This window comes from Gekko japonicus, unplaced genomic scaffold, assembly GCF_001447785.1.
Source record: "Gekko japonicus isolate JY-2015 unplaced genomic scaffold, Gekko_japonicus_V1.1 scaffold2862, whole genome shotgun sequence".
In the NCBI taxonomy this organism is placed as follows: domain Eukaryota; kingdom Metazoa; phylum Chordata; class Lepidosauria; order Squamata; family Gekkonidae; genus Gekko; species Gekko japonicus.
The window spans coordinates 141762-155189 of record NW_015175453.1 but is presented as its reverse complement, the minus strand read 5'-3'; the positions used below and the strand labels follow the sequence as shown (position 1 = coordinate 155189).

General features: G+C 52.3%; 1 protein-coding gene across 1 annotated transcript in view; it reads left to right on the top strand.

Moving 5' to 3' along the window:
- LOC107122758 overlaps nt 1-13428 on the top strand; it is an 87490-nt gene that overhangs the window by 45662 nt on the left and 28400 nt on the right. Inside the window, exon 3 of the mRNA XM_015425892.1 lies at nt 13035-13112. Coding sequence (XP_015281378.1) covers nt 13035-13112 — 78 coding nt within the window. The remainder of the gene's footprint in view (nt 1-13034; nt 13113-13428) is intronic.

Below are 13428 nucleotides of genomic sequence, written 5' to 3'. Positions count from 1 at the left end.
AGCGCCCCCCAAGCTCCCCTATCCATTCGCCACTTCTCCTGCCGCGGGGCAAGCCCAACGCCACGGAGAACCTGTCCAAGACCCTACTCCACATTTCTCGGCAGCAAAGAGAGATGGCTGGCAGAACCTCTCAAATCCGCTCCCCTTCTCCAGCCTGCACAGCAAGACAAGCTGGCATATGCTTCTGCAGCCCTCCCTCCAACCCCCTTCTTACCTTCTTCCCCCCTCTCTGTCCCCCTCTGTTTGGTGCATTGCCATCTTTACCTATGGAAATTCCTGGAGATTTGAGGGGTGGAGCCTGGGTAACAATGGTTACCACTCTCCAGGTGAGGGCTACAGATAACTCAAAAATACAAATGCTCTTCAGGTAGCACAGATCAGTCCCTCTGGAGAAAACAGTGGACTCTGTCATTACACCCTGCTGAGGTCGCCACAGGAAACTGACACTGTTTGCCCAAAGCCAGAGCACTCTCCCAGAGCCTCTTTCTAGATCCCGTTGTATTTATTTCCACAACGGGCCTTATTTCTAGTTAAGGCATAAAGCAACACGGCTCTTCCTCCCACAGCAGGGGCTCTGTGCCTTTCGACTGCCGTGTGCCAGTCAGAGGTTGTGCAGGGTGGCTCAGCCCGTCTTCCCCACTGGACGTCCCCCTCCCGGTGCGCCACACGCCCTTGGGTAGCGCATACCCCTCCCACGTCCCCTGTTTGGTTCAGCCACACAGCTGGCAAGCGGGTGACCGGGATCCTGGACTTTTGTTTGAGGGCAGCTGCCAGCGTTTTTCATTCGCTAAGCGCTTTACAGCTGTGCCGGCGACTTAGCAACAGGGCCTGTCCGGGAGGACGTAGCAATAGTGTTTATTTGGGGGTGGGTGGTGGGGAGAAAGCAAACAGTGTGACCGCATTTGCTTGCAGTATTCCTTTATAAGGAAATCTTTTTGGGACGGAACGCTGCTCCGCGGCGGCCCCTGAACGCATCGCTTGCTACCGTGCGGCACCATTTGGAGTGGCTCAAACTCCTGGCCTAATCCGCGTTCTTCTGCACCAGCTGCTGTGTTTCTGGCTGCCGCGCCACCCCCCCACCCCCCGTCTTTTCCCTCTCCCCGTGGCGGGAATGCCGGCCTCCATGTGGAGCCTGGAATTGTAGAGTCACAGCTGATCTCCGGACGGCAAAGGTCAGTTCCCCCCTGGAGAAAATGGGAAAACTCTATGGTAGACCATAGATTCCAGGGGAAATCCTATCCCAGAATCCCCCCTCCACAGGCCCGGCCCCAAATCTTTAAGAATCTCCCAGCCCGGAGCTGGAAAATAAAATGATTAAGGGGATGGAACGCCTTCCCGATGAAGAAAGTTTGAAGAAATTAGGGCTCTTTAGCTTCCGTGGGAAGGGAACAGCGTTCCGTGCGCCTCGGTGTTTAGTCATGCCGGCCACATGACCACGGAAACGTCTTCGGACAGCGCGGGCTCTTCGGCTTTGAAACGGAGATGAGCACCGCAACCCTAGAGTCGGATTCGACTGGCTTTTGAGCAAGGGGAACCTTTATCTTTACTAGCTTGGAGAAACGGTGGTTTAGGGGTGATATAACCAATGTTCCCTCTAAGCCGTGGAGTCTTGTGAGCAAGAATTCTACTTTGTGAGCTGCCGGCATTAAAGTTGTGAGCCAGCGCTTTGGCTCCTGCATAAAACTAGTTTGCTCTGGAGCCCTCCTTCCGGAGGTAAGACAAAAACGTGTGAGCTGGAGGCTAAAATACTGTGAGCTACCACACACTAGCTCAGCTTAGAGGGAACACTGGACATTACAGAGGTTTGCAAAATTATGCACGGGGTAGAGAAGCCAGAGAAAGAAGTCTTTTCTCACAATAGGAGAACTCGTGGGCACTCAGTGAGATTAACGAGCAGGAGGCTCAGGACAGATCAAAGGGAGTGCTTTTTCGCCTAAAGAGTCATGAACATGTGGAATTCACTGCCACAGGAAGTGGTGGTGCTGGCTACAAGTACAGGCAGCTTCAAGAGGGGCTTGGATAAACATAAGGAGCAGAGGTATGCGCCACAAGGCAGAGATGTAACGTTCTGTCTGGGGCAGTGATGCTCTGTCTGCTTGGTGCTTGTGGGGGGCAAGAGTGGGAGGGCTTCTGGAGTTCTGGCCCCGCTGCTGGACCTCCTGACGGCCCCTGGGTTTTGGCCACTGCACTGTGTGACACAGAGTGTTGGACTGGATGTGCCCCTAGCCTGATCCAACATGGCTTCTCTTATGTTGTTATTTCTGGGGCAGTGATGCTCTGTCTGCTTGGTGCTTGGGGGGCCACAGTGGGAGGGGCTTCTGGAGTTCTGGCCACGCTGATGGACCTCCTGGTGGCCCCTGGGTTTTGACCACTAAGTGCTGGACTGGATGGGCCACTGGCCTGATCCAACATGGCTTCTCTTATGTTGTTATGTCTGGGGCAGTGATGCTCTGTCTGCTTGGTGCTTGGGGGGCACAGTGGGAGGGCTTCTGGAGTTCTGGCCACGCTGATGGACCTCCTGGTGGCCCCTGGGTTTTGACCACTAAGTGCTGGACTGGATGGGCCATTGGCCTGATCCAACATGGCTTCTCTTATGTTGTTATGTCTGGGGCAGTGATGCTCTGTCTGCTTGGTGCTTGGGGGGCACAGTGGGAGGGCTTCTGGAGTTCTGGCCACGCTGGTGGACCTCCTGATGGCCCCTGGGTCTTGGCCACTAAGTGCTGGATTGGATGGGCCATTGTTAATGTGTGGAACTGTTAACATGTGGAAATAGCTATGGTCTTCCGGTATCTATTCCAAGTATCTATCCCTGTTTTGTTTCCTGTTTTTCCTTTTTTGGTAAATTTTGTAGACACAGGACTTTCTAATTAATACTATTGTCCCTGACTTCTGATTGTGGGCAGGGGTCATTTTGTAGAAAAAGAGGTGCAGGAGCTCATTTGCACGGCTCATTTGCGCATGCATGCATGCCTGGGTTCCCTGCGTGATCTTCTCAAGATCGGGCAGGGAACCCAGGCGTGTTTAAAATGCCTTTCTTTCCCTTCCCCATCTGTGGGAGGGAAAGAAAGGCATTTAAATCCCCCCGGGTGACAGAGGGCCGCCCCTGGGCTCCTTACTGCCGGAGCAGTGCGGCGCACTCCCGCAGGAAATGACCCCTGGGTTGGGATACAGAGTTCCTTGACGACAGTCTCGATCGCGGTTTTATGGAGTGCAAACTGACCGCTGCAGAACAAACCACGGTTACGATTTGATGACATGGTGTGCTTAATATTTCATTAGGGTTATTAGTCATTCCTCTGGTTCCTGCTTACTCCCTAAAGTGCCTACAAGTTAAATCTCTCAGTAAGGGTGCGGCAGATGTCTCCGCTCTCGGGGCACAAGCACATGAATAGTAAACCACCCCTTGGCGCATTACAGCCATTACGAATATCGCAGCTGCAAAAGTTAATTTTTAGGCTTTGGTAGATTGTTATTTTTTAAAAGCTTTATTTAGACACACATGGTCTACCTGAATATTTTAAGAAATCATTAGAATCAAGCATAGTAAATACGAATGACTGCACAATTTCGGTTGTGTGGGGGGAAGGGCCATGGCTCAGTGGCAGGGCATCTTCTTGGCACGCAGAAGGTCCCAGGTTCAGTCCCCGGCATCTCCAGTTGAAAGGACCAGGCAGGAGGTGATGGGGAAGACCTTGACCCAAGACCCTGGCTCAGTGGCAGAGCCTCTGCTTGGCATGCAGAAGGTCTGAGGTTCAGTCCCCAGCATCTCCAGTTGAAAGGACCAGGCAGGAGGTGATGGGGGAGACCTTGACCCAAGACCCTGGCTCAGTGGCAGAGCCTCTGCTTGGCATGCAGAAGGTCTGAGGTTCAGTCCCCAGCATCTCCAGTTGAAAGGACCAGGCAGGAGGTGATGGGTTAGGGTTAGGGTTAGTTGAAAGGGCCAGGCAGGAGGGGAGATTTTACATTTTAGGGTGGCGCCTGGGGAGAGTGCATTTTGGGGAGGGAGGGACCTCGGCAGGATGTAATGCCATAGAACACCCTCCAAAGCAGCCGTTTCCTCCAGGGTGATTGGTCTGTGGCCTATCATGCCTGGGTGTTTCCCCTCGCTTTCACCTTGCACGCTCATCAGGCTTCCTTTCTTGTTCTGCACTGATTCCCCTTCCCCTTCAGTGCTCCGTTCGCTTTCTGAGCACTGTTTCCCCGGATTTTCTTAGAGTGCTTTTGTGCCGATTTCCCCCCTTGTTTCACTTCCAAGCCAAAGGTCATTCGAAAGCGTACAGATACCCTTGGATTCTCTCCCCACCACTCTTTTGCTGCCTCTCAAAGGTCGCTCTCCCCCCCCCACGTCGAGGTCGTTCAGCCCCCTCTGCGCCTTCCGCCACCCTCCCCCTTTCATCGGTGTGCAAGGTCCATTTCCCCCTCTTTCCTTTTTTAAAAAATAAATGGCATGAGTCTAGCGATAGGAGGCTATCGCTAGTCTCGGATCGCTGAATTTTTTAAAAAATGTAAAGGATGGGGGGGAGTTTAAAAGGAGCTGCATGTGTTTTAGTTCCCTGATGGTATTGACTTGGAAGGGGGATCAGAGGGGGAGGCAAACAGCAGTGTCCCCAGGGAGGGGGAAGGATTTCAGTGCTGCATGCAAACAAAATAAAGGGGGGGGGATCGTCAGCAGGGAATGAAATTGACATGAGATGTAAAGAGAGAGAAAGAGAGAAACGCTGGGATGGGAACCCTAAAGCTATGAAAATACTTTCCCTTTTAATGCTTTAGTGAATGAAGTTTTTTGGGGGGAGCACTTTGGCAGCCTCCAGAACACATTGATGGGGTCTGAACTGGCAGAGACTGATCAAAAGAGAGATCTTGGAGTCGTAGTAAATAACTCCCTGAAAATGTCGAGACAGTATGCGACTGCAATAAAAAAAGGCCAATGCTATGCTGGGGATTATTAGGAAGGGTATTGAAAACAGATCAGCCAATATCATAATGCCCCTATATAAATCAATGGTGCGACCTCATTTGGAATACTGTGTGCAGTTTAAAGTGCACCACACCTTAAAAAGGATATTATAGCTTTGGAAAAAGTGCAGAAAAGGGCAACTCGAATGATAAAAGGGTTGGAACACTTTCCCTGTGAGGAAAGGTTAAAGCACTTGGGGCTCTTTAGCTTGGAGAAACGACGACTGAGGGGTGACATGATTGAGGTTTATAAGATTATGCATGGGATAGAGCAGGTAGGGTCTACGCAATGCTCCGTCTAAGCTGTGGCGTCTGGTGAGCAAAAATTCTACTTGGTGAGCTACTGGCATTCAAGTTGTGAGCGAGCGATTTGGCTGCTGCATAGATCAGTTTGCTCTGGAGCCATCCGTCCTGAGCGGAGACAAAAACGTGTGAGTTGGAGGCTAAAAAAAAGGGAGCTAGCTCACACTCACTCAGCTTAGAGGGAAATACTGGTTCTGCCATGCATTCTGTACACTCAACATGTTCCCCCATATTATGCATTCATGTGACCCTTTCCCATTTTTCGCAGTGGCCGATAACACAGCAGAGAATCCCCTAGCACTGGGCAATATGGCAAACGGGCTTTGCAGCTGCTTGTCAGTTTCAGAAAATGTCTGGTCAATTTCAACATCGGTTCTCCCCCCCTCCCTTTGCCTGCCTTCCTTTCTGTTCCCTTTCATTCAAGGAACTAACCCTAAAATGCATGCACAAAACCTGAACCACAAGGAGTTAAATGGAAGGCGCTTGCTGGACGCTACTGCGCAGCTGTACAGCTGTAATAGGGCAATTGCATTATTATTATTATTTTAATTGGAGCAGTGTTCCCTCTAAGTTGAGTTAGTGTGAGCTAGCTCACAGGTTTTTAGCCTCCGGCTCACACATTTTTCTCTTAGCACAGGAAGGAGGGCTCCAGAGCAAACTTAATTTATGCAGGAGCCCAATCGCTCGCTCACGACTTGAATGCCAGGAGCTCACCAAGTAGAATTTTTGCTCACCAGACGCCACAGCTTAGAGGGAGCGTTGCTTTGGACACACACCCCCCTCCACCAATGTTCCCTCTAAGCTGTGGAGTCTCGTGAGCAAAACATTCTACTTTGTGAGCTACTGGCCTTAAAGTTGTGAGCAAGTGATTGGGCTACTGCATAAGTTACTTTGCTCTGGAGCCGTCCTCCCTGAGCGAAGACAAAAATGTGAGGGCCAGAGGCTAAAAAACTGTGAGCTAGCTCACACTGACTCAGCTTAGAGGGAACTCTGCCCCCCATACGTCACAAGTGACGTTCCGCCCCGCTCTAGAAAAGTGCATTTTAAAAAAACTGTAGCTGCAGAATAAATACACCAGAAGAAGAAAAAAATGGTGCGCGAGGTGGGCACAGAATCCAAAGTCAAGTTTAAAGGCTTACAACTTAAAAAAAGAAAGAAAAGAAAATCTGCAGTAAGACACGCGTGTGTGATGGGCCTGTGTGTCACCCGGAGATCAGTTGTAATCCCAGATCTCCAGGCCCCACCTGGATGTTGGTAACCCTATACAGCAGGGCGCCTTCAGCCACACGGGACAGGGTGGGGTGCTCGTCCAGGCAGTGGCCTCGAAGAACCTTAGTGTCACGAGGACAGCGAAAATGCCTGTTTCCATTTGTGAAATGTCGGCAAACCTGCCTGGAGCTCTCCGCAGAAGACGGCAGTCACATGTCTTCGGGGGCCTGGCTTGGATCTGCGGTTTTTCTTTTCTGGGATTCAACCGTTCTGCTTGAAAACACAGCCGAGACAGTCACCCGTTCGGTCTAGAGTCACCCCTCGCGCGACCCATCCGGCCCGCCTCTCACTTTGCCTGGGTTTCCAGACATAAATAATCCCAGGCCGCTCTGCTGGAAGACGTTCCCTGCCCCGGGAAAGCTTCCAGAAACCAGAGAAGAAGGGAAGGCCGGGGTGGGGGGGAGACATCTTTTGTAAAGTCATCGAATTATTTTTAGGCAGGGCTTCCTTCCTCCAAATCCCCACTCGGAGGCCCAGGAAAAGGCCACTCTGTGTCAAACGAGAATCGTCTTTTCTTTTCTTTTTTGCTTTACCCAACGTCCCTGTCGTGCAAGGAAGCTGGATTTGAGTCTCTTGCATAGGGATGTCAACCTCCAGTTGGAAAAGTCAAGGGACAGGCCGAACTTTGTAAGGAAAAAGAACCGTGATAGGATAATGAAACCTTGTTAGAGAAAAAATATATCTTATTCCGGGGTCATTTCGTAGAAAAAGAGATGCGGGAGCTCATTAGCATACCTCATTAGCATACGCCACACCCCCTGACATCACCGGAAGTGTGTCAGAAGGCAACACCCACCGCTCAGACTCCACTGGACTGTTTTGGTTTGCTAGCTATTGGGGGGGGGGACATGCAGATCTCCCCTCACAGAGGAGGGAGAGCTTGTACCTGAAGGCGGGCCGGGGGGAGGGGCTCTGCAACTTACCTGGCTGCTTCTTGCTCCTCTTGGCCTGACTGAGGGCAGCTGGGAGCAGGGGGCGGGGCTTGTTGCATATACCCGCCCCCTGGGCTCCTTACTGCCGGAGCTCCGCTCCTGTGCGCTCCCGCAGGAAATGACCCCTGATCTTATTTAATTATCCAGTGATAATTTTAGAGGGCAGCACACAGCTGCTTTTCGCATAACCAAATACTGTAAGCTAGAAAGGAAGAGGGAGTCGAAAAAAATACAAAAGGTGTCAGGTCTCACCTGGTGAAACCGTGAGTGAAACGGTCCACGGAGCGCCACACTGTCAGAAAGACAAACTGGAGACCCATTGACTTCAAAGGAAACACCTCTAATCAGGGCTTTTTTTGTAGAAAAAGCCCAGCAGGAACTTATTAGCATAATAGGCCACACCCAAGAGCAGAAACTCATTGGCATATTAGGCCACACCCCTGACAGCACAACTCATTGGCATATTAGGCCACACCCCCATGTTACCAGAAGTGTGCTTATCCAGCCACACCCACCTTTTGCTTGTTATTCTGTTTACCTTGTTTGTTGTCCAAACCCAGGGCTTTTTTTGTAGCAGGAACTCCTTTGCATGTTAGGCCACACACCCCTAATGTAGCCAATCCTAATGAGTTTCTGCTGTTGGGTGTGGCCTGTTATGCTAATGAGTTCCTGCTGGGCGTGGCCAACTTGGGAGCCAGCCGGAACTCCATTCCTGTGCGTTCCTGCCCAAAAATAGCCCTGCCTCTAATGATTTGTTATTCACTGGATAATGAAAGAAGATATATATATATTTTTCTCCAGCAAGGTTTCGTTGTCGTATCACGGTTGTTTTTTCTTGCAGAGTTCAACCTCCAGTTGGCGGCTGGAGGTCTCCTGGGATTTTCGCCTGGGGGAAATGGCCGCTTTGGAAGGGGGACTCTGTGGCACTATATCCCGTGGAAGCCCCTCCCCTCCCCAAGACCCCGCCCTCCTCTGTCTCCACCCCCCAAATCTCCAGGCATTTCCCAACCTGGAGCTGGCCACCTTGTGTGAGGCTTCTGAGGGTCCAGAATACCCGGGTGGGATGCATGTAGAGTTGCCAACCTCCAGGTGGGACCTGGAGATCTCCCCGAATTAGATCTGGTCTCCGGGCTCCAGAGCTCCATTCCTGGAGGGGGGACTCAGTGGCCCGATTTCTGCCCCACAAACATCCCTTCCTCCCGGACTCTGCCCTCTCCAGGCTCTGTCGCCAGATCTTTAGGAATTTCCCTCTGTTCCCTTCTGCGGTGCAAGAATTCCATCCTACCAACTAGGGTGGCCAGCTCCGGGTTGGGAAGGAAGAGGGAGATTTGAGGGGTGGAGGCTGAGGAGGGCGGGGTTTGGGGAGGGTAATGCAATCTTAGGCTGCATTCACAGAAGCCTCGCATCCAGATCACGGGAGGTGGTAGTTCTGCTGTATTCTGCTATGGTCAGACCTCACCTGGAGTCCTGTGTCCAGTTTTGGGCACCACATTTGAGGAAGGATGTTGACAAGCTCAAGCGTGTCCAGAAGAGGGCAACCAGGATAGTGAAAGGGTTGGGTTCCAAGTCTTACGAGGAAAGGCTGAAAGAGCTGGGTCTGTTTAGCCTGGGAAAGAGAAGGCTTAGAGGGGACACAATTGCAGTCTTCAAGTATTTGAAGGGCTGTCATGTAGAAGAGGAGCTCAAGTGGTTAAGATGCTGAACTGCAGGCTGTGGAAGGTCGGTAGTTCAGCAGTTCGAGACCCGGGTTGCCACATGACGGAGTGAGCTCCCGTCTCTAGTTCCAGCTCCTGCCAACCTAGCAGTTCGAAAGCAAGAAATTGCAAGGAGATAAATAGGTACCACTTCAGTGGGAAGGGAACAGCGTTCCATGCGCCTTGGTGTTTAGTCACGCCGACCACATGACCACGGAAACATCTTCGGACAGCGCTGGCTCTTCGGCTTGGAAACGGAGATGAGCACCGCAACCCTAGAGTCGGATTCAAATGGCTTTCGAGCAAGGGAACCTTTACCTTTGCCTTGTAGAAGATGGAGCAGATCTATTCTCTAGACTAGATCTAATGGGTGGGAATTACAAGGGAGTTGATACCGGCTAAATATTAGGAGAAACTTCCTGACTGTAAGAGTGGTTGAGCAGTGGAACAGTCTGCCTTGGGAGGTGGTGGAGGCTCCTTCAGTGGACGTTTTCAAGCGGAGGTTGGACGACCATCTTCCGGTTAGGGTTAGGGTTAGGGTATGTTGTAGGGCTCTCTTTCGGCTGTGCTCCTGCAGAGTTCTGGGGGTTGGACTAGATGACCTGCAAGGTCCCTTCCAACTCTAACATTCTATGATTCTATTATTCTATGAGGGGAGGGACTTCAGCGAGGCACAATGCCACAGAGTCCACCTTCCAAAGCGGCTGTTTTTTCCAGGGGACTGATCTGTCGCCTGGAGGTCAGTTGGAATAGTGGTTCGATCTCCAGCCGCCGCCTGGAGGTTGACAACCCAACTCATACTAGGCTCTCGGGTGGGAGTGGGCCACCCGCGGTCACCTTTTATATTTCATATGGAGGAGAGGGGGGACAACGAACGCCGCTTTGGCTCCCCAGCGGGGAGAGAAAGGCAGGCTATAAATAAAACTGAGATAAGCCCGGCAGCATTAGCACAAGTTAAAAAGGCCCTCTGTTTCGTCAGCAAGGATCTGTAGCTTTCTTGTGGTCCAGAAATGCAGCGCTCTTGAAACTAACTCAAGAGCCAGTTTGGCGTAGTGAGAGCCAGTTTGGTGTAGTGGTTAAGGGCGCAGACTCTAATCTGGGAGAACCGGGTTTGATTCCCCACTCCTCCACTTGCACCTGGCTGGATGACCTTGGGCAAGCCACAGTTCTGTCAGAGCTGTTCTTCCAAGGGCAGTTCTGGAATGAGCTCTCTCAGTCCTGCCTACCTCACAAAGTGTCTGTTGTGGGGAGGGGAAGGGAAAAGAGTTTGTAAGCCGCTCTGAGACTCAGAGTGAAGGCGGGGTAAAAATCCAATCTCCTCCTCCTCCTCCTCCTCCTCCTCCTCTTCTTCTTCAATCTGGTTGGCTGGGCTGCCGACCTCCACGTGGCCAACTACCACACAAAAATGGAAATCCAAGGAATCCAGTTCTGCAAATAACCAGAATAATCTGTCACGCTGTACAATTCACGCTCGAGACTTCTGTCTTCTTATACAGTTCTACTTACAATTATAAACAAGACACATAACAGATGATTTTGCCACCAGGCATAAATGACATCTGCACCAGATGAACAGTGACCCGATAGTCCTTGAAAGTAAAGAGAGACTTGTACTTTCAAGGGCTATCAGGTCACTAGTCAACTGGTGGAGATGTCATTTACGACTGGTGGCAGAATCATCTGTTATGTGTCTTGTTTATAATTGTAAGGGGTCATTTCTTGCAGGAGTGCACAGGAGCAGAGCTCCGGCAGTAAAGAGCCCAGGGGGCGGGCACATGCAATAAGCCCCAGCCCCGGCTCCCAGCAGCCCTCAGTCAGAGCAAGAAGCAGCCGGGTATGCTGGATGGTTTCCCATGGGGAGTAGCAAGCTGCGTGGCCCTCGTACCCGAGGATTGAATGCCACAGGTTGTAAAGGCAAGCCAAAGGCAGGGTTTGGTATTCCTATCTCCCATTAATTAAGAACACAAGAGAAGCCAGGGTTGGATCAGGCGAATGGCCCATCCAGTCCAACACTCTGTGTCACACAGTGGCCAAAAACACCAGGTGCCCTCAGGAGGTCCAGCAGTGGGGCTGGGACACTAGAAGCCCTCCCACTGTTGACTCCCCCAAGCACCAAGATGACAGAGCATCAGTTGCCCCAGAGTCCCTATCTATACCTTGTGGCTAATAGTCACTGATGGACTCCTGCTCCATACATTTATCCAATTCCTTCTTGAAGCTGTCTGTGCTTGTAGCCGCTGCCACCTCCTGTGGCAGTGGATTCCATGTGTGAATCCCTCTTTGGGTGAAGAAGGACTTCCTTTTATCCGTTCTAACCCGACCGCTCAGCCATTTCATGGAATGCCCAGGAGTTCTTGTCTTCTGAGATAGGGAGAAAAGGACTGCTTTCTCGACCTGCTGTATCCCATGCATCATCTTGTAAACCTCATCCCATGTCACCCCTCAGCCGCCGTTCTCCAAGCTAAAGAGCCCCAAGAGCTTTCACCTCTAATCGTAGGGGAAGTGTTCCAACCCTTTGATCATTCATTCATGCATTCATGCGTGCCCTGGCCCCCTTGCTTCAATGCTCATCCCACCAGGTTTCTCCTTCACCCAGGGGCATTTCATGTTGGCGCCAAGCAAGCAGCATCCATCAGTGCATGCCACCCCCACCCCCTCCAGAGCCTTACCTGTGGTTTCCCATCCCTCTGAAAATGGCCTTTGCCGTTCCAGGTCATGAACTCGCATGGATCTGCCTTTTGCTGAATCAGACCCTTGGCCCATGAAGGTCAATATTGTCTACTCAGTATTGTCTACTCAGACTGGCAGCTGCTCTCCAGGGTCTCAGGCTGAGGTCTTTCCCATCACCTCCTTCCTGGTCCTTTTTCACTGGTGATGCCGGGGATTGAACCTGGGACCTTCTGCATGCCAAGCAGAGGCTCTACCACTGAGCCAGGGTCTCAGGTCAAGGTCTTTCCCATCACCTCCTGCCTGGTCCTTTCAACTGGAGATGCCGGGGATTGAACCTGGGACCTTCTGCATGCCAAGCAGAGGCTCTACCCCTGAGCCAGGGTCTCAGGTCAAGGTCTTTCCCATCACCTCCTGCCTGGTCCTTTTAACTGGAGATGCTGGGGATTGAACCTGGGACCTTCTGCATGCCAAGCAGATGCTCTACCACTGAGCCGGAGTCTCAGGTCAAGGTCTTTCCCATCACCTCCTGCCTGGTCCTTTTAACTGGAGATGCTGGGGATTGAACCTGGGACCTTCTGCATGCCAAGCAGAGGCTCTGCCACTGAGCCAGGGTCTCAGGCTGAGGTCTTTCCCATCACCTCCTGCCTGGTCCTTTTTAACTGGAGATGCCGGGGACTGAACCTGGGGCCTCTTGCCTGCCAAGCAGAGGCTCTGCTGCTGAGCCACAGCCCCTCTCCAACTGACTGACGTGTCTCTTGGCCCCAGAGTCCCGCCGAGGGCGTCCCCGGTGGAGCCAGACAGCAGCGTTCAACCCCAGGTGTGCCGGGGAGCCGGGCTAAAGGCGGGGAGTGGAACAATTTGTGACGAATGAATCAGCAGCAGCCGGGGGCCTGGAGGGAGCGTCGCAAGCTGGCGAACGCTGAGCCCTCTGGGCCCCACCCAGCTGGGGGAGCCAGCTTCCGGAGCTGCCACAGAATCTCGCTCACTTTTGAATCGCTCTATTTTTAGGGCCGCTTTTAACTGATTCAGGAACACAGGGTGGGGTGTGTGTGTGTGTGCGTGTACCAGGCGGGCCCACCTCCCCAGTATTTTTCCGGTGGGGCTTTTGGGCCGGGGGGTGGTGGTGGTGGTCTGGAGCCAGCGGCTGAGCAGCAGAGAGTGAGAGCTGCCCCATGGTCCAACTGTTCACTCTTTCTTTCTCCCCCCGCAGAGAAGCCGCAGCGCCCGGATTCAGCTGCGCAAGAGGACCGCCGCGCCGGCCCAAACGCTCCCAGTCCGTCCGCGTGGGGTGAGTTCCCTTTCGATTCCTCATCGCTCTCTCTCCGGTCCCTGGGCTACAGCTCCAGGCAGACTCCACCAGGAAGTCCACCCGAGGGTGCTGGTGAAAACTCCATCACAAGAATATCAGCGTACACAAAGAGCTTGAGAGACGTTCTTGGGCAGGAGTCATTTCGTAGAAAAAGAGGTGCAGGAGCTCATTATATCTCATTTGCATATGCCACCCCCCCCTGACATCACCGGAAGTGTGTCAGAAGGCAACACCCACCGCTCAGGCGCCACTGGACTGTTTTGGATTGCTAGCTATTGGGGGGGGGGGCGGGCGG